The 19,309-nt window shown below is 38.5% G+C and overlaps 1 protein-coding gene and 1 long non-coding RNA gene across 4 annotated transcripts in view; one reads left to right on the top strand and one right to left on the bottom strand.

The window, feature by feature from the left end:
- Window positions 1–24: 24 nt before the first annotated feature.
- On the bottom strand, window positions 25–1,161 carry LOC110834490 (uncharacterized). Its single transcript, XR_002544614.2, has 2 exons — window positions 938–1,161; window positions 25–518 (listed from the first exon to the last, which is right to left on the bottom strand). It is a non-coding gene; the product is annotated as an uncharacterized LOC110834490 (long non-coding RNA).
- Window positions 1,162–1,238: 77 nt separating this feature from the next.
- Window positions 1,239–19,309, top strand: part of Syn1 (Syntrophin-like 1) — a 51,938-nt gene continuing 33,867 nt past the window's right edge. For 2 of the 3 annotated variants that reach the window (XM_022073687.2, XM_022073690.2), the window contains exon 1: window positions 1,239–2,205. In XM_022073687.2, the coding sequence (XP_021929379.2) occupies window positions 1,716–2,205 (490 nt within the window). In that variant the 5' untranslated portion in view covers window positions 1,239–1,715. The remainder of the gene's footprint in view (window positions 2,206–19,309) is intronic. The other variant, XM_022073688.2, reaches the window with a different exon arrangement.

The raw sequence follows: 19,309 nt of genomic DNA on the forward strand, positions 1-19,309 counted from the left end.
AGTATTGTAATTATAATATATGAGCATTTTTATGATCTGTATTTACTCTAGTGCCAACAGGATTCACATTACATTATAAAAACAAATACAAAATTAATATATAATAATATGCCTCTGATGTTCATATTCATAGTTCAGTGTTTTGAAAATTCACATAGCCTGCTCATTTATAAAGTAAAGAATCCAGAATAAAAAAACTTTACATGCAATATGAGCAAGTCATTTAAGCAGCAGACACCTTTCTCACTGGAATAAGATACAGGTTCAACATAAAACAGTGGTCTTGAAGTTCAGATAATTTGTTTCATGATTAATCATTTCTGTCTGCTATAACCACTCCAAGATGCTGAGAAACCTGTAATATTACTGTAGTGTTGAGGTTCTCATGGTGGTGAAGATGACATTTATGACTTTCTGCATTGTGACAGCACGTAGTCTTGTAGCTGATTACCAGCATTTTGAAGGATTGTGTTGTCTCCATTATCAGAGTTTACTTTAATCCAAAAGATGAAGGTGACCTGTAATATTATATGGCATCACAATGCAGAAGAACATACTTGACTGCAATATTATTATTTGCAGCATTAAGACAAAAAGTATTGCAACAGTGATAGTAAAAATGCAGCCAAAATAAGTGATGTGACATAATTATTACAATCCTACAGAATGTTTTTGTTAGGTGAGTTTACAATGTGAATTGTACTGGTGTGTAAAAATACAGTGTGATGTGACTTCCTCTAAATCTCTTACCATTATTGTCCATGTGTTGCATCTTATGCATGACCTACCTGACCATTAATGTGTGGCATTAAACAAGAACATAAAGTACAGTTAGCAAGCCTGTAGTACAATATGATAAAGGCTGTGATGCACATAATAAAAGTTCTACCAGAGATAAAAACAAAATGAATTGATAATTCTTTTTCAAAGTTGCTACCTTTATTTTTCATTCACAAAAATAAATCCTGCAGGAACATTTGGCCCTCATTTAACAGGTGTAGTTTTTCATCATTTGTCATTGTCAGTGCTTCCTCGTAACCATAGCAACTTAAAAACAAAAAACTCGGTAGCCTAAGCATATTTCCAGAATTAGCAACCAGATGGCCATTTGTATGCTGTATCACAACTTAATCGTTAGTCTCAAACACAGATGTCGGAAGGACGAAAACGACATGTTGTTCTGTCATCTGTGGTGTGAGTTGTGTACTGTGGATTTGTGCTCTGTGGTTCCATATCGGCAACATTTGGAATGAATCCGTCGACAGGAGCTTTTGAATGCGTGTTGAGAGAAGAAAATGCGTTTTTAATGTCTTGTGTTGTGAAGTTTATCGTAGATACAATACTAATTAATAAACCGTGATTGAAGTAGTTATGGAAATTCACATGAAGTTTAAAGAATTACAGCAGCTAGTGTGTTGTCATTGAAATGTTGATAGTGACAATTTACGTGCCAAGTCTACATCTTTGAAAAGGGAAGTTGCATGGGGACTATAACAGTTTTTTAAATGTCAGAAGGTATTACTTTAACATTACTCATCAGTGCAGTAAACCATATATATAAATATAAGAAATCAAGAAATTGTCATATCCAAGTTTCTGAGGTGACACCATATTTTGCAAGAATCATCTCAACTGAGCGATATTAACTAAGCAACTTCCTTACTTTTGTAATATATATTATGTATTTTATTGAGAAGTAACCCAGAATCGTATCAATGGTGGACATGGCAGGAGTGGGCTACGGCCGTTCAGGAGTGTTAGAGACGCATGTACGAGGACAGTGGTATCGGGTATTTGTGACATTGGAAGATGATTACCTAAGTATAAGTTTAGATGAAAGCTATGAGAACTCAACAACTCTAAATGGGAGCTTGAATAACAATAATAACAACAATAATAATGTTGACTCTGGTACAGGACTCTTGGATGCAGTTGATGTGCCAGAGTCAGTGGCTAATCAGAAAAGACTTGTGAGAGTGGTCAAGTCTGACAACAATGGTTTAGGGATATCAATTAAGGGTGGGAAAGAAAACAAAATGCCAATCCTGATATCAAAGATTTTTAAAGGAATGGCAGCTGATCAGACTGAACAACTTTATGTTGGTGATGCCATTCTCTCAGTGAATGGTGAAGACTTGAGAGATGCCACACATGATGAAGCAGTAAAGGCATTGAAGAGAGCTGGAAAAGTTGTTGAGTTAGAAGGTAAGCTTTAGATGTCATGTTCATTAATTTTCTAGAGTAAGATAGTAAGTCATAGTGGTAAGACTAGGTATGGATTTGAGCAAGATCATTAGTTTACAGTGAAAATGATGTATGTATGGAGGAAAGGGGATTTGGAAGTTTACACGGTACTTACATTTGCTTTCAGTAATTCATTTAAATGTTTTAACATATCTGTTTGGTTTTGGGGGTGTTTTCTATAACATGGAGAACTTAAGTAGTTTTAATGAAAGTGGCAAAAGTAAACTTGTAATTTTATTGTAAATTGTTGAACTATTTCTACTGAAACAGTTTTACATTTCAATTCTAGCTTTGGTTACAAGGTCATTGATTTATACATATGAAATAAATTCTGAACTCTAACCGGGTGTTCATCTGTGCATTGAAATTGTATTTCTTGCACGCATTATATGATCCTTTCATACATTTTTATTGTAATAAATTGGGACATGTATGTTCTGACATTTTACATAAATACACTTACCAGTAACATTTTCTATATCTTGTTAAAGGTGGTTGTTTGCTGCAGATCATTTGTGTTATTTCCATGGAGGATGCAGTTGTGTTTTACAATTTAATTTTATGTTTCTTTGCTCCATGCCATTTGTCTGTCATCAACTCACAGTATTCAGATAGAAATGTATTCTGACACTCCATCTGAAATATATATGTTGCTAGAGCAGAGGCCACCAAACCTTTTACAAGTTGGCCACTTTGTCAATAAATTATGTGCTTGTGGACTGGACATACAAGGCCAGTTTTTTTTAATGGAAGCACCTTGTATATAAATTTAGGTTGTTTTCGTGTCAAAAAGTAGTGTGGAAAGTTGGATAAATTACATTTTTTCTGGGAAACTTTTCGGCATGTCTGATCTAACTTTAATTTTTTTAATCGGACATGAACTGTGATCAGACATGATGGAACATAAGTGTGAAAAATGAAAATATTGCATTCTGTATCAGGCACATTTGTAGGTACTTTGTCTATCACATTTATAATTTCTATATGTCTTGATTAAGAAAACATTCCATGGTTAGTATAGCGGAGAAATGCTTCAATTATGTTATTTTGTGGATATTGGTGTTTTTTTCAGTTTTTAAATATGCATATTAGTAATGCAACACTTAATACTTTCAGAGCTTATGAATGTTATAAACGTTTTTTGAATGATCAGCCATGTTAACATGGTTGATCACCTGAGAAGTATTAATATTAGAGAAATTTAGTGCCTGGGAGTGGTCTGGTTTCAAGAAGCTTTGGATATACACCAGCTAGAATACAATTTATTTAGATTCCTTAGATCGTTCACAGGCCAAGGCTAAGGATGTAGAATGTTTTATAGGCTGTTACACAAACACTAATGAACCTCTGGGTTCCATATAAAGCTCAGATGGGAAACTAAGTTTTTAATGATTCTGCTTTGTGGAGTAAGTTGTAGGTTATTTAACAATATCATGTCAGCTGCAGAGGTTACATAATATACTATTTTGGTATTGTTTCTTAGTTCACCATGAGGACTGTGAAGTGTGATACAAAAGGGATTCAGATTTAAACAAAGAATAAGAGTAGGTAGATGATGATGATTGATACCTAGGTGATTAAATTTTCTGAAAATATTTGAAAGACATGATTGTTAATGACAGTTATAAGAATGTGAAGATATCCGAATTTGTGTTTAATAGATCCTTGATCACAGAAAATAACTGTTAACAACACTTATGTTTGGGAGTAGTGTATTTTATCAGGGTTCTGGTAAATTTAATATATCTCTAATGTAATTCTTAAAGTTAATATTTTTTATTCAAGGTTCACTTTCTTATGATGAACCGTTCATGAGATGAACGATGTATGTGATGTTTCTTTTCCAGAATTATGTGGTTTTATACTTTGTAATACACAGCGAAGGTTCGGGAAACACAGAAAATTTGTTTCTGGCCTATGTGTTAACAGTCTGGATAACACAGGTAGATTGTTGTGGAAGCCAGACTCATATCTGTGTGTTCACAGGAAATGTCTTGAGTTTAGGTGAGCTGAGCCAAAAGAAAACAGTAATTTGAGTATAAAGTGAGACAAGTGGCAAGTGAGAGCTAAGTGTGCTGTAGCCTGCATTGTCTCTTGTCATGCTGTGAGAGGTAAACTGATCGGTTTCAATCACGTTTCACTGTTGGCCCTTTCTGAAGTGTTCTAAGTGGCACTGATGGTGTTGAATTTACAACAGCGAAACATGTTGTTTGTGATGGGAAATCTAAGTGGAATGAATATTGAGAAATTAATAATATGATGATAGCATAAAAATTGTTTGTTGGTAATTATTGAAGTGATCAGCAGCATGATATTCTTAGCACTGCAGTGCATGACAAGTTTGCATGGAAGCAATGGTATAGCATTAAGGTTTTACAGCTATTGTATCTCTGTGCATTAGTATGTAGTATTAATTGCATATGATTCCTCCATAATCCACAGTTAATTATTTCATTACAAACGTATTTATTGGCATGTCAGCATTTTTTATTTGAGTGGTTGCTGAAAATCAGGGTGTAAGAATTGTGAAGAATTTTAATTGATGACGATGACGATAATGATAATGTTTGAGTTTTTATTTTCAGAAGCATTTGAGATTAGAAAATTAAATAGACAGCGGTTTAAATGAATTCATTTCTCTTGAACTTAGACTTGGAGACGAATAATTTTAATTATGCATTTATTTGTATAGCATTTGACTATTTGTGCTGTCTTCATAATTATTAGTATTCCTAAAAATGTTTTTAATATGTCAGTGATTTAATGCTAATTTCAATTTGAATAATGAATACCTTAATTTATCTGTGTTTGTATGGTAGTTTAAAATACATTTAATTCGTTTGAAATGTCAAGAGATAGCAGGAGAATTTTTCACAGGCGTTATCAAGTACCATAGATGTTCAGAGCAAAACTTCTAGTGTTTCTGAATATAAAATGTCATTCATGGCATGGAAAGCGTTGCGATAAACTGTCCAATCTCACAATTATGTATTCATATGTATCTAATTAGTACTGATTGTACATTTAATTTGAGCGACTGGAGTTTGATTCCCAGCAGGGTAGGACCATCTTCACCCCTAATCTCAAATGCCCTCCAGTGTTGTGTTTTTTAATGTTTCAGAATTGTGTAGAACTATTCTGTTCTGTGTCGTGTTCATTGTTTTTTTCTGAATTACTGCCGTTTTTCTAACACTGTGCTGTTTATAATTGCCTGCCCTACTACATTTCTTATTTCATATTGAACCATTATCAGGTATGGTATTAGACCATACTGATATAAATTAATAAATAGTAGGGAGTGTGTTTAATGTTATTGATAACGTTCTTATCATATCCCATCCAGAGATTATTCGGTGTGAACCAAAACATGTAGTGCTATAACCAGTTTTAATAAAACAAAACATTGTGCTAATTGGATAGAATAGCGTTTGTTTTTGTTTTTTCCCCAAGTTTATGACTTGATGACTTTTTTTAGTAAAGTCAGAGGTGACGTTTATTTCATTGTAGTAGTCCTGCCACGGACATCTTGCAGAAATTAAGATGTTAATATATTTTGTGTCAGGAACTTAAACCGTGTATTGTTGACACAATCACCCCTCTTTATTTCCACGATTCGTGTTTTGAATGTAACCTACTAGAATATTCAACATTTCACGTTCGTGACAATTTCGTTCCGTAAACTTCGTGAGAGATTATTAACGTATTTACAAAGTTAGAGCAATGTTGACTGTAACATCACAAAATACATCATGAATGAATTGGTGTTGACTGAATTCTGCTTGGTAGAGATGCGTATGCTAATCCTTATTAGCGCTACAAATTAACGTTTTTAACAGCTACTAATATCTAGTGACTTCTTTCACAGCGTAGTGCTACATTTCGCATTAGTATACTGAGTAATTAAATGTTACGTTATGTTATTTATTTTGGCATGACCACAGTAGCTGCGGAGGTAAACCAGTCTTCATAGGAACGCGTAAAGTATCAAGTTTAAAGTGTAGCCTGTCAGTAACTGGTTACGTAGGGCCTCGCTAATTCTAAGTAAAAGAAACGGCTGGCAGAAGAGGACATTATTTTCTCACAAACAGCTAAATTATTTACATATTTCTGGAAAGTTTCAGATGACATTGCTGGCTGAATTTGGCATTATAAAATTGGATTATTTTATTCTCTCTGCTCGTTGCTATGGGAGTCGATGCGACTGTTTGCCAGATGTTACGGAGGTTAGCAGTGCCGTTTTTATCCCAGAGCTCAGGACTGATTTCGAAGTATCAAGCTCTTATATTACATTATTTACTGTGATTTTACTCGTAATTAATTCAGTGAGTTGAGGAACTTTTGATTTATGCATATCTAAATAAGATTTAGGGTATTTAACAATGACGAATGCTTCTGTCTGCCTACTAGTGCGCCGACAGACCAATAACATCGGCGTAATATAAAAGATTATTATTACTGTTTTCGTTATTGAAGTACTCAAGCATCATGGTCTGATTCTTAGGAAGTTTGATAACGTTTTTAGACAACTTTATGTCTAGACCGGGATTTGCTACCGGCTGTTAGAATCGCCATGCTTTGGATGCTCTTGAGTTCGGAAATATACCCATTAAGAACTTCTCAGCGTTAACAAAACAGTTTATACTGTTCCACTGTGTTTAACATTTTGATTGTGGTGATTTTATGTATATCATGATATACGCCCAACATCTCTGAATCTTTGTTCTTGTTAGTGCCTGAAGACGATATTAAACTTTAAAAGGCAATTTTCTTCGCCTCATTAGAACGGAGGTCTTGACAAACATTGGTTTTATTTCACGGCTTTGAGAAGTATTTGTGCATGGTCTGGAGTTGCGAACTTAAAATCGGTTCCTTGTGATCTTCAATGGAGAACATTTTGTTATCGTAAATAAGTGAGGATGTAATTTGTGGATCCTATGTTCGTTAATAAGTAGGTTGGATGGGGTGGTTGTGTAGCACGCCGATACTTGATCTCCATATTTTACACTAGTATTTATATTTATGGCTGTGATCTTTTTTCAAAATGGTGTTTCTGCGAAGAGCACGACAATTTGGTCTTTTCTGCGGTGAATGACGTTGTCAACTTCATGACTTGGAGGGAATTACACTGTGCCTAGTGATCAACATCATTGCGAAACGTCTCTGGCCTCTTGGATCTTTGCTGAACTTTCGGTTTCCATAACAAGCGGAGATTATTATTTTGTTGTGAACGACTGTCAGATTCTCAAGAAGGACTTTGTTCTGTGAAGTCAGTTTAATTCTAATGCGTTCTTTTTTTTTAATCCCGAGTCTAAAATGAATCCTGTTGGATTAAAAAGCGGTTGGATGACGTGAAAGAAACTTTGTTTTAATGGAGATTTGAAGTAAAAAAATATCTGCGCCATTTCAAAATCCCAGAATTGAATACTTTTAACTGTAGGTTTATGCACTTTTTAAAAATATTCATGAATTTAAAATGTTTTGGCTTCAGATTACGATTCATTTGTGACTACAGTGTGCATGTCTAGGGAAAATGAGATAAACCGTAGAATATCATACTGTATAACGGGCCGGTGCGTTGCTTTATTAAAGCCGTTGGCATGTTCCGCCTGGAGGGCTTGTATCGGCTACCGGCCCATCTCCTGCATAGGATGTATTGCGTACCTGTACAGGCGTGCAGTACAGTAAATATAAAAATGTTGAAACAATGTGGATCACGTTTATGGCTGATGGTACTGTGTTGATGAAGGCTGTACCGTATTGCTGACGTTTCGGAGGTCATTATTGTCTCCATTTTCAAGGTAAAGATGGAGACATTAAGAATCTAGAAAATGTCTTCAGAACATTCTGCATCTACACGGATTCTGCTTCCTTATTCGGGTAAAGGGGGGAGGGAACGAAGAGAGAAAGCCTCCACATCGAGGGTGTGCTGTAATAGCGATTTAATGTTATGTGCGTATTACCTATTAATATGATGAGTTGCTTTCGAAAAAGAAATTTTGAAGTAATACTTATTCTTGTGTTTACAACCAAATATCACCTAGCACCCCAACTACCAGATGTAAATTATTAACAGTGCCGTATATGAAAGTAATCCGCTTAGCCGTTTAGGCACCAGGCGTATGCAAGGGCAGACTGCGAGCCCAGTCCAAGGGGAAATTAATATTAGGGCGCAGGTGTACATATACAGCATTCCCCGTTTAAACTGTGTACTTGAATAATTGTTTAGAATCACAGTACTCTATTTTTGCTGTGCACTTGAAAATTAATGGAGCTAATAATTCCTACCTTCGTAGGTGTCAGCACTTTGTGGGATCATGGTAGAAATAAGCCTAAAGATATGGACCTCATTTTTGAAAATGAGAAATCACGTACGAAGAAAGGTTTCTTGGTAATATTAACACCATTATGTGAGATTTGAGGTTTTCATGGCGGCGAGAATGACTATGTCTTCTGGATTTTAGCTCCGTGTTTATTGGTCGGTAGATGCCAACGTTTCGGAACCCTGAAGATGGAGACAATCCACACCGCGTGACGACCCAGAAGACAATCGTCAGTAACACCATTATGTTTCATATTTAATGTACTTTGAAATTTCATGGAATGGAGAGTTTTTTCGCCTCGCTTGTGGATCGGTTCATTGAATCCCGATCACTGTTTTGCAGGCAACTGCTCTTAAGATTTGAGGTTTTAATCGCCCTGATGACGGAGGCAGTATGACCTCTGAAACGTTGGTAAACATCTACCATACTACACGGCACAACAACCCAGAAGACAGAAATATTCATACTCACCGCTGTGAATTTTCAATAGTTTTTTCCAGTCCCTTAGGCGCGTGATACTTATTATTCGCTACAGTACTGCTTTTTTATGAACACATCACTCAGTAACACTACTTATAGGCAGGCCTACGTGTTTACTGAGAACAAAGAAATAACTGTAGAATCTGAGGAACTTTGTCAATCACACGTTAATTTATGCTCTACTCCATGTTCCCCCTTGATTTATTTCACTTTTGTCCATAGAAATTGAGTTGTGATGTGTTTAAATAAAATTCTGATAGAACAAACCTCGCTTAGGTACGGATCCAGTTAACAGCGTTGGATATTTCGGTATTTAAAATATCTGGGCTCCGTCCAACAGTTTATAGGAACAACATTCTAGTTATGTAAATAACTTAATCGTGAAATTACTCAAGTCGAACGTCCTTGAACCGGAAACCGGGGTCTCTGCCTTATTTTCGAACACTTCGGTCAAACATCGGGAAAGGGGGAATAGATCTAGTGGCAACATTTGCAGTCAGCGGTTTGATGTGAGATGGCCAAAGTTCCTCGCCTCCTGAACAGCAAAGGGGGAAGGGTTTGGAAGCGCGCTGCTGTAGTCTGTATGTTGTACAGCGTTCTCCATTCAAAACGCAATCCTGACTATAACAGCATCAATGTAACGAGGAACTACCTCTTTTTTTCCCTAATATTTTCTTGTTAGGAAGACCTTACAGGACAAATTTATAGCAGACAACTGGTTGTTTCTTAGTGTAGACTTATATTTGCTTATAAGTATGGTCACGATTTTTATATAATATTGCATGAATGCGAATTTCAATGCTGTATAATCCCCTTTTGTGACGTGAGCTAGGCCGAAGTAAGCGCAATTGATCGTGAAGTAATGAATGCGGTTACAGTAAAGCTCGTTGTGCAATTTTTTCAGCCTCCTGTTATTTTGTCTCTAATTAGGCGCAAATATTCTCCTTGACATCTTTTATTCCGTCAGTGTGCGGGATCAGGTTTCACAGCTATACAAAACAACAGGTAAAATTATAATTTATATGTTTTAGGTAAGAAGTCAAGAGACAAGGGTTTTGAACTGAGTTTTAGCAAACAGTTAATCTGTTCTTGATCCTACCTTGAATGATATTCTGATTTGTTACCGTCGTTCTCAGGTATTTGTCAGAACAACTCACAGTTGTATTATGTAAACAAAACACGAGTATAAATTGTTGGAGTTAATAGAACAGTAATGAAGATAAACACGTGGGGCACATCTGTCACAGTCGCATTACGCGATTGTTCACGAGTTAATCGGACGGTGAAACGATAAAGTGACTTGGAAATGGAATGCCCCATAGCGATATAGCCATATAGCCAGCAAACTTAGTTACGTCTGTTGAATATTGCAGGAGATGATGGCAGGGCATTCAGGTAGAGTACTGATCCTAATTGAAAGTAGAGTGAGATGTACTGTCATGGCCAAAAACAGGTGCAACGGCATCCATTTCTGTACTCGCCAGTTAAGTTGGAAGGATTCCTGAATTGCTCCAAGGAACACGTTTACTCTTTTGTGTCACCTGTGTTGAGGTCGTTGGAAAGTGGGAATCTGGAAGAAAATGTAGAGATCAGACGAGGCGGAAACGGTTATGCAGGGGAATATTAGATTCGTGAACCATATCGTTTCATTACGTTGGAGTCTCTGCCCCCTAGGAGGCCGTAAAGCTTCTGTAGGGGACCCTGGGTGGGGGGAAGAATAGCTTAAAGACCATATTAAGTTACGAACACAATCTAATAGAGAAATTACTTGACAGACATCATTAAGACTCGTTTGTAATTATTATTACAATTTCTACATCACGTGGTAAGTAATTTTTATAGGTTGGAGGTGCCTTGCTGCCTCTATAATCAGGGTGATGATAATGGATGCAGGAAGAACCTTTGAAACGTAAGATTTGAGGTTCTCACAGCGGTGAGTATGAGGATTTCTGTCTTCTGGGTTGCGCTGTATAGACTGGTCGATGTTAACCGACGTTTCAGGGGTCATACTGCCTCCGTCATCAGGGCGATGAATCGCCCTGATGACGGAGGCAGTATGACCCCTGAAACGTTGGTAAACATCGACCAGACTACACAGCGCAAAAACCCAGTAGACAGAAATCTTTATACTAAGAATCGCCCTGATGACGGAGGCAGTTTGACCTCCGAAACGCTGGTAAATATCGACCAGACTACACAGCGCAAAAACCCAGAAGACAGAAATCTTCATACTAAGAATCGCCCTGATGACGGAGGCAGTTTGACCTCCGAAACGCTGGTAAACATCGACCAGACTACACAGCGCAAAAACCCAGAAGACAGAAATCTTCATACTAAGAATCGCCCTGATGACGGAGGCAGTTTGACCTCTGAAACGTTGGTAAACATCTACCAGTCTACACAGCGCAACAACCCAGAAGAGAGAAATCTTCAACCTCTGAAACGTTAGTAAACTTCTACTAGGCTACACGGCGCTGTCTGTTGAAATGCATCCACTTTCGCATGAATGTTCAGGTATTTCTGTACATGGCTCCTGGCACTTCATTAACCACTATCGTACTGTATTAACTAAGAAGGAAAGAGGAGGCCGCATGGAGTAATATAAACAGGCAGGATTTACCGACAGACTTTGCCTAACAAAACACAAGACCAGACCTGGCTAGTAATGGGAGACAGACTGGAATCGGTAGAAGGTTTGGGAGGCAGGTAACCATGGTTACGGCTCTTGCTGCGAAGAACTATACCGTTTACATCGATTGTCTTGGACTCAGAAATGTAGCCGCCGCGTTCTTCTTTTGTTTTCGTATAATGTGTAATGATGATGAGCGGATGGAATTTTTTGAAGACATTAATTTAGTCGCCATAATCTTTTTTCATCAGATTTCGTTGTTGTGTTCTCGTTTTTCCTCCCCAGTGAGCTGGGATGACGGCGTAAGGGTTGATGCCCAGCAGAGTTTCTGAAGCTCCAGGATTTTCTGAGCATTACAGTCGTTTCCTTGCATTTTTCATTAAACTGGTTTGTTGCTCTTGTCTGAGAATGGGATGTGATACGCTGTAGAGGATTAAGGTGGCTAAGTCCGGATAGGTTACAGCAGTGGACTTTCATAAGTCCGCTACTTAACCTTCGGGTTTCTTAAGAGCGGCTGATAAGAAATTTTTCAAGGAGTGCTGTGAGTAGTGGCAGATCGGCTTGTGATGATGTTCTGGGTTTTGGCGCCGTGTTGACTCGTCGGTAGATGTCAGTTGGTGGTCTTTGCTTTGGTGTTTTGTTGGTGGTTGATGGACTATTTAAAGTAGAATTATATGAGACATCGTGTTTGTTTGTTAAACGACGCTGACTTAAAGTCTGGGGTTGTTTGTCATCGCGTGAGGACGACAGTGAGATAGTGATTAGTGAATTGGTAAGGGGCATTTGAAAATCGATCATAGCTATGTAAAGTACGAAATTTCAGTGCAGGGAAACCTAATCAGGATAGTGGGTTGTATGATCCGGATTAAGTGAATCCGCTTTGTTCGATTGTTTTAGGATAAGTTGACAGCAGTGATCTAGTCCTATTTCTGGGAAGATAAATTACTTACGTAACTTAATACTCCTATCTTCCTACACATAGAAATTCACTGATATTAAATAAGAATATTAAGAAATTTTCAGAAGAGCTTTTCTTGATTTCTTCAAAAGTTTAATTTTTTACTTATGTATATTTTTGTCATGAACCCCTCAGTTGATACGGCGAAGTGGGCAGTTAGACGAGGAAGTGTGTACTTTTTTATGAACCTAGTATGCGCCAGAGATTCAGATTGCCTTTGCTCTCGAGAAAGTCGGAAATGCCGGGGATCCATGCTTTGTTACGCGGTAGCGCGTTTTGTGTTGTGCTGCATAGGAGGCTCCGGTGCGTGCGACCTGCTAAGAAAGATGGCGATACAAAAAGACCGGCTGGAGAACGAAGAACAATGAGAATGGGGCAGGGAGAGGATGCCCTTTCCGCAGCCACGTGGTGTTTCAGCCGACTCTGTCGCTGTTGGTAATGATTATGAATAGCCTGGATTCTGCCATCTTCTTTGTGTGATATGGTACAGCTCGTCCGTACACTTTTTCGCCTTATGCTTTGCAAACCCTTCCGACCTACCGTGTGACGTTTATCAGACATTTTTGACTGGGAAAGTTGTTTTTAGTGGCTTTCCCAACTTGTGTGCTGAGAATGTAAACAAGAAAGCGGCGAGCCATTATGGAATCGTATTTTACAAAGGAATTCTCACGGTTTGTTGATTTGCTGTCTGAACAAAACAAACACTTTTTCACTTCTATATTTAACTCGGATAGAAATCGGTTGTTGCAAAACGTTTCACACTTTATAAGACATTCAGTAGCGTAGTCGTAAATATTTATACTATATAGTCTTTGCACCATGTCTGAAACATGTTTTAGATCTAAAACTGTAATGGGCTCAATTATAGGAAGAATTACGTTGTAATAATTTCACTTTAAGTCCTTGCAATTTTCGCAAGCTCTGAATTATGAGGAGAGTTTCACGTACCCGACCAAAGTCGTTTTAAATTGGGCTAGAAGAAAACTTTGTAGCCGTGCCTTATCCATTATGTTCTTTAAATGGCTCAGTAAATTACTTCTTCCTCTTCTCTTCCCCAAGAGCCTTTTATCATTTGGCTGCATGTTATCTTTTAGGTCGTAAGCGTCTCAGTCTTACGGCGAAAGGTTTCGTGTGTCTGCTGATTTAGATAACTCGTGTTTTGTAAATTGAAATAGAATGGTGTTCCTTCTGACGTTATTTTAAAAACTTTGTCTTCGTATTACTAATGCCATACTTTGAAAGCCAAACGAGTATGTGCGCAGCTCATTTGCTTTTAAATAGGCACGCGACAGGTGTGTCGGCAATGTTATCTCTTCGCAGACATGTCGACCGCCCTCGGATGCTGCTTCTGGGTTTGTTGATAATTTCTGAACTCTCCTCTGGATTTATGTCACGTACAACTTCAGTGCTAATTATGTTCCCACAATTCGATTAATGTGTCCGTTTATCAGGATTTCGATTAAATGTTTTCCAATATTCGATTAAACTGTGTAATCGAATTATATAGTCCCATTTTTATTACAGTTCAGTACACTTCGATTTAAATCAGGGGTGACCGTTTTGTTGGACGGGTATCAAGAGTATCCCCCCCATTTCATGTTTATGTTAATTTTTGTACCGCGGGATACCGAATTGCATTTGGTGTGCCCCCACACTGAAAGTCGAGTTACACTGCTAGAAGGCATGGATCGACTTCTCGTCTCTTCAAATATCTGCTAGTGTTACAGAATCTGGGGTCCAGCCTTAGAGACACCGCGTAGCACAACAATGAATGCTGGTACGGCACTGCTAAGTATGTTACCTTACAGTTGTCAGCAGTGTCATAATGCTACACACCGCATTGGATTATTTCCAGTTTTCCATCCGATTTTCTGCGTTGACAAACAAACTACGTAAGATTGTGCGCGTCTGAATTAATGTGTAGGTTTGACTGTACGTTGCGACAGGGCAGAGTTATTGCACTGTCAAGATAAATTATTTTGTTGTTGTTCATTCAAACAAATACAGCGAGTTTTCTGGTCAGCGCAACCGTGAAGCGAATTTATGCCTTGGGTCGACCCAACTTGCCGTGAGTTGCGTTCGACTCTTCCGTCTGAGTCCGCGCTCACATAAACAGACCCACTTACTTTATTTTTCGTGTTATCAGATAAAGGAGGATGAGACGAACTGAGCGTGCGGCGTAGTAGGTAAGACGAGAAAAGTATACAGCACTTAATCGGAAAACCTACAGGTAAGAGATAATTGAGGGGCCTAAGTGTGGATGGGAGGATAATATTAAAATAGACCTTTAAGAAATCTGGCTCTAGATAAGGTTTACTAGCGGGATTTTGTGAAGATGTTCATTTCTTGACTAGCTTAAGGATTATTAGCGTCTCGGGAAGCATTCTGTTCTGTGCTGTCACTTATAACAGAGGTACTTTTTTTTAGAAATACGCAGTGTGCTTTGCTTCGTGATGAGCAAAACTTCAAGAAAATTAAATATTTTTATTGCAGGCAGTACCTTAAAGTTTTATATTAATATTCCTTGACAAGGGTGAAACTTTTATGTGTTTTTTCATGACGAACTTTCAACTTTCATTATCTTTGTAGGTTGAATAGCTACACGTAACGTTAAATACACACGAATGGGCGTTAGATGCCATTTTCAGCTGTTGGACGAAGCCCTATAAAGATAAAAACAAAGAATTGTCCGCAAAAAATCTCATATCGGTTGGATTCCAAGAGATGGCTCGAATGCCTTATGGCTGTTGGATTACTTAAGATCGAGGGGGCTGAACCAGAAGCATGCTTCTAGTGTTTGCCTCACTGAGCACGTGTCCTGCGAAAACTAATTAGAGTCTGTTCTTGAAGTAACGTCCTGCTGCTGTGTATCTTGTCCTTAGAGTTACAGTTGCCTTGCATCTTAGAGACTGGAGTAGCGCAGTTGGGTTCATACGACGTTGTGTCCTTTCACCTTGAGAACTGACTGCTTCTGCGAACTCTACCGGTGTTTACCAGTGTCTTTCGCATTGGGGGGAGGTGTTTTCTGTTGTTGTTTTTTTCGTTTGTTTCTTTGTATTTTCGACGCCTGTGTTAAAGAATTTAATAAAAGTAGTGAGTACACGTACGTTTTCTCTTGTAATGTTTATCGGAACTCCCAGAAGAATGGTTAGATGAGATATATCAGACTCCTGTGCGCTTGAAAACCGAAAACACCTTTCTAAACGGCCTCTGTGTGGGTTTCTTTGTGAACATTAAACTCGTAGAAAGTGTCATTTGTGATGGATGCAGAATCATGCCCCCACTTCCTTCTCACTTTCTTGTTTGAAAACACAAAGAACTTTGTACGCAGAGGTCGGGCAAGAGGGTTGAAAGAATGGAAGGTTTGCTTTCATTTTTCGTGTGTTGTACAGTGACATGCGACTTGCTCCCGTCGTGTTCTGTTTAAATTATATACCACTCCGCTTCCTGTAAGTATTGGGTGATCAATAATTCATGTAATACCAACTTAAATTAATTATATTATGTATCTACACACCTTACCATATCATTATGTTAAAAAGCGTTGGGAAATTTATGGTCTATAAAGCATAACGCAGTTTTAGTTTCTTCACTCTCACATTTTTTAGGTGGAGACTGAGGAAACGCGATTTGTACATGTGGAGTTCGGGGTGGTTTGGTTGAAATTTTTATAATTTTTAAAATTAAAGTCTGCGACTTATGTTGACAATCGAGCTCGCTGTGGACACAGGTTCTGAGTGTCGGCGTTATATCTCTCCGTTACATTGACCGCTCTTTGCAGGAATAGTTACTAGAGTGCTTGTCTGAGAAGTCTGAGTTGTTGGTTTTGCAGTAGGCAGTATGTTCCTCTGAAACGTCGGCACACAACTCATACATGGTTCAAGCACCGGAAAGCAGGATCAGTATCAGGTAATATGAATTGTGTGGAGTCTAAAGCAGGAATCGTACTTCAGTTGTAATTTTAGGACTTCCGCCCGTTACCCTGGCACCGGCGAATTTCGATAAGATTATCTTCGTCTCTCATATCGCGCAACTGAACGGTTGCTTTGAAAAGTGTTTCCAAGTTTCCCCTCTCAGAAACATGTCACAGACGCCATTTTGATTCATTCTAAGTCGTTTGCCACATTGTGTCACACTACAAGGAGAAGTTGTGCACTGTTTGTCGATTTGTGGTCCGCGGACCACTGTGTTGGAATGAGCTGCAAATACGATCTCGAAGGAATAACAAATGTGGCCATTAAAATACGTGAAATGCAACTAAGAAAACGTAGCCTGGCCTTTGTAATATTTGTTCGTTACGTGCACTCCTGGGACAATGGATGCAGTGTTGGATTAAAGTAACCCATGCAGTGGAGTCCTTCAAAAGCTGATGGCCGATCAGCCAGTGAAGAAGCTCCTAACTCACCCTTTATGAAAGCCAAAGTTCCATTGCCATGTTCACGAGAGTTCGTCATTTCGTCCTACCATGAGCCATATGAATCCACACCACACGTTTTACACCGTCCACTGTAATATTGTTCTCCAATTCACATGTAGATCTTCTGGGTTGTTGTGCCTTGTAATCTGATAGAAATTGACCGACGTTCCAGGGATGCCTGCTACCTCATCGCCCTGATGATGGAGGCAACAAGGACCTCTGAAACATCAGTAAACGTGTACCAGACTACACTATCCAGAAGGCAGTCATCTTCAGATTGTTCTGTCGTCTACGAGTAAACGGTATACTAGACTTCGGATATTCCAGTTATCTTGCTAGATTTACCGCGTTGCGATGTATAATTGTTCGCGACGAAAACCAGTGTTGTCTGAATCATCATGCATATAAACTAACTCTCGCGTGTGAAGATGACACGTCCTGTATGCCCAGGACTAACAGCTCCATTGTTCCGACACTTTTAAGTGAGTGTTAGAGGCTATAAGGGGAAGTGGGCAGGCGACGTCGAGAGTTGCTATGCTCCTCTTGCTTAACTATCCTAATTAATTTAGAACTTGGAGGCTGTGTTCGTAATTACTGTGTGCCTGGTGAACGTTTAGAACTTGTTAGCTCTCCGTAAGTTAAGACACGCGCTCCTGCTATCTCTGCCGTGTGTCAGGTAGAACACATTCATTTCTTCCTTCCGTTACCTGTCACGTTTGCTTCTGCTTGTGAATTAATGCACCTAGTAATTGAGGCTGCCTAGTTGAAATCTGGTTTGTCAACACTTCTGCATCACTTCAAATACAGGATAATTTTTAGCCCGTTTGTTTTTGGTATCTCTTCAGTGGGCACGTGTTTTATAACGTCTCGCAAAGAACTGAAGTGCTTTGTCAGAGCGTCTTTGGCGCCTGTGTTGGTGGAGCGGTTCTTGGCGTCTATGGTGGGATCTGGCGGAGTTTGCGTTTGACGGGATTTTGGAGTCAGGCGGTCGCTTTTGTGTTCGTGCGTTTGGGAGGAATCTGGCTTTTGTCGCTGTGAAGACGTTTTCACGCTTAATTTACATTATAAAGAATTTTATAAATGTCGTCGTGCTTTTAATGCGATGTGAAAAGATAATGCTGCAATGAATTGTATTTCTGTTCAACGCAAGAAGGTTTCGTTCCCGTCAACTTTGACGGGTCACGCGTAGCGGTAATAATGAAATATTGGCGAGGTGTATGGAAATTTTAAACAAGCTTTCGTTTTGTCATATTCACACGCAGTTTTCAAAGTAACGGCTGTCATTTAGTAGTCCGGAATCGACTACAGCCTGAGTCGCCGCGTTCCTGTGCCCTTCGGTACGTGTGAATTGTAGTGTGGAGTAGCAAGCTAGCGTGAACACAGATAAGGTGTACAAGTACTTGTTTAGTGTTGCGCTCCTTATCTTGACGTGGTGTATGTAGATTGGAAGCGATAACATTGGTGAATTATGGGTTAGCAAGGTGATGAAATGAGGTGTTCCCGACACCCGTTATCCGCAGCAGAGGCAAAAGTAGTTGGTACTTTTAAATTTAGAACGAGTGTATTTGTTTAACAATTTCTGCGGATATGTATTTTTATTTAAACAAAAACAGTGTGCTTGTCAGGCCAAACTGTCTCTTACAGTTTGATGCGTGAGATTTGAAAGGGCTTTTGGCACAAAAAACAGACTTTTGGTAAAGAGATAAAAACTATAAGACGTTTCAGAGAGCTAATAAATGGAGTTCTTTTGTTTCTCAAGCCGTAATTAACAAGACTGACATAATTAAATTCTGTTTCCTTGGTTTATTTATCTTTAAATAGCTTAAATGATAACAATTGTATATATATAAATGTATAATATATAATGGGCACTTCCTTTTTTAGTTTCAGATACGTTATAATTGATATAATCCAATAAGTGAGTTTTTCCGTTCATGTTATAGATAAAAATGGCTTGTTATTTTTAGGGTACGTATTTCAAACACATATGCCCGGAAATGGCAGAGATGTGTGTGGGAGCGGTAGATTTTGCTGTAGCTAATTAACACTAGTAGTGCAAAAACTCTACCATCAGAATACGGCACAAGTCATTGACACGTGACCCCATAAAGTGTGCAAAAGAATGAACACGCTAGATTTGAACGGGTTATTCGCTGTTTTGATACACGGTCATGGGTCTACACGCAAAGAATGGTATTTTATAAAAGCTGCGCTTTCGAAGAATCTGACATGTGCTTTTTTCATCCAGTTGGACATGTTGA

This window comes from Zootermopsis nevadensis, unplaced genomic scaffold, assembly GCF_977971745.1.
Source record: "Zootermopsis nevadensis isolate Lab colony 2312 unplaced genomic scaffold, Znev_1.0 Znev_ptg000017l, whole genome shotgun sequence".
Classification (NCBI taxonomy): domain Eukaryota; kingdom Metazoa; phylum Arthropoda; class Insecta; order Blattodea; family Termopsidae; genus Zootermopsis; species Zootermopsis nevadensis.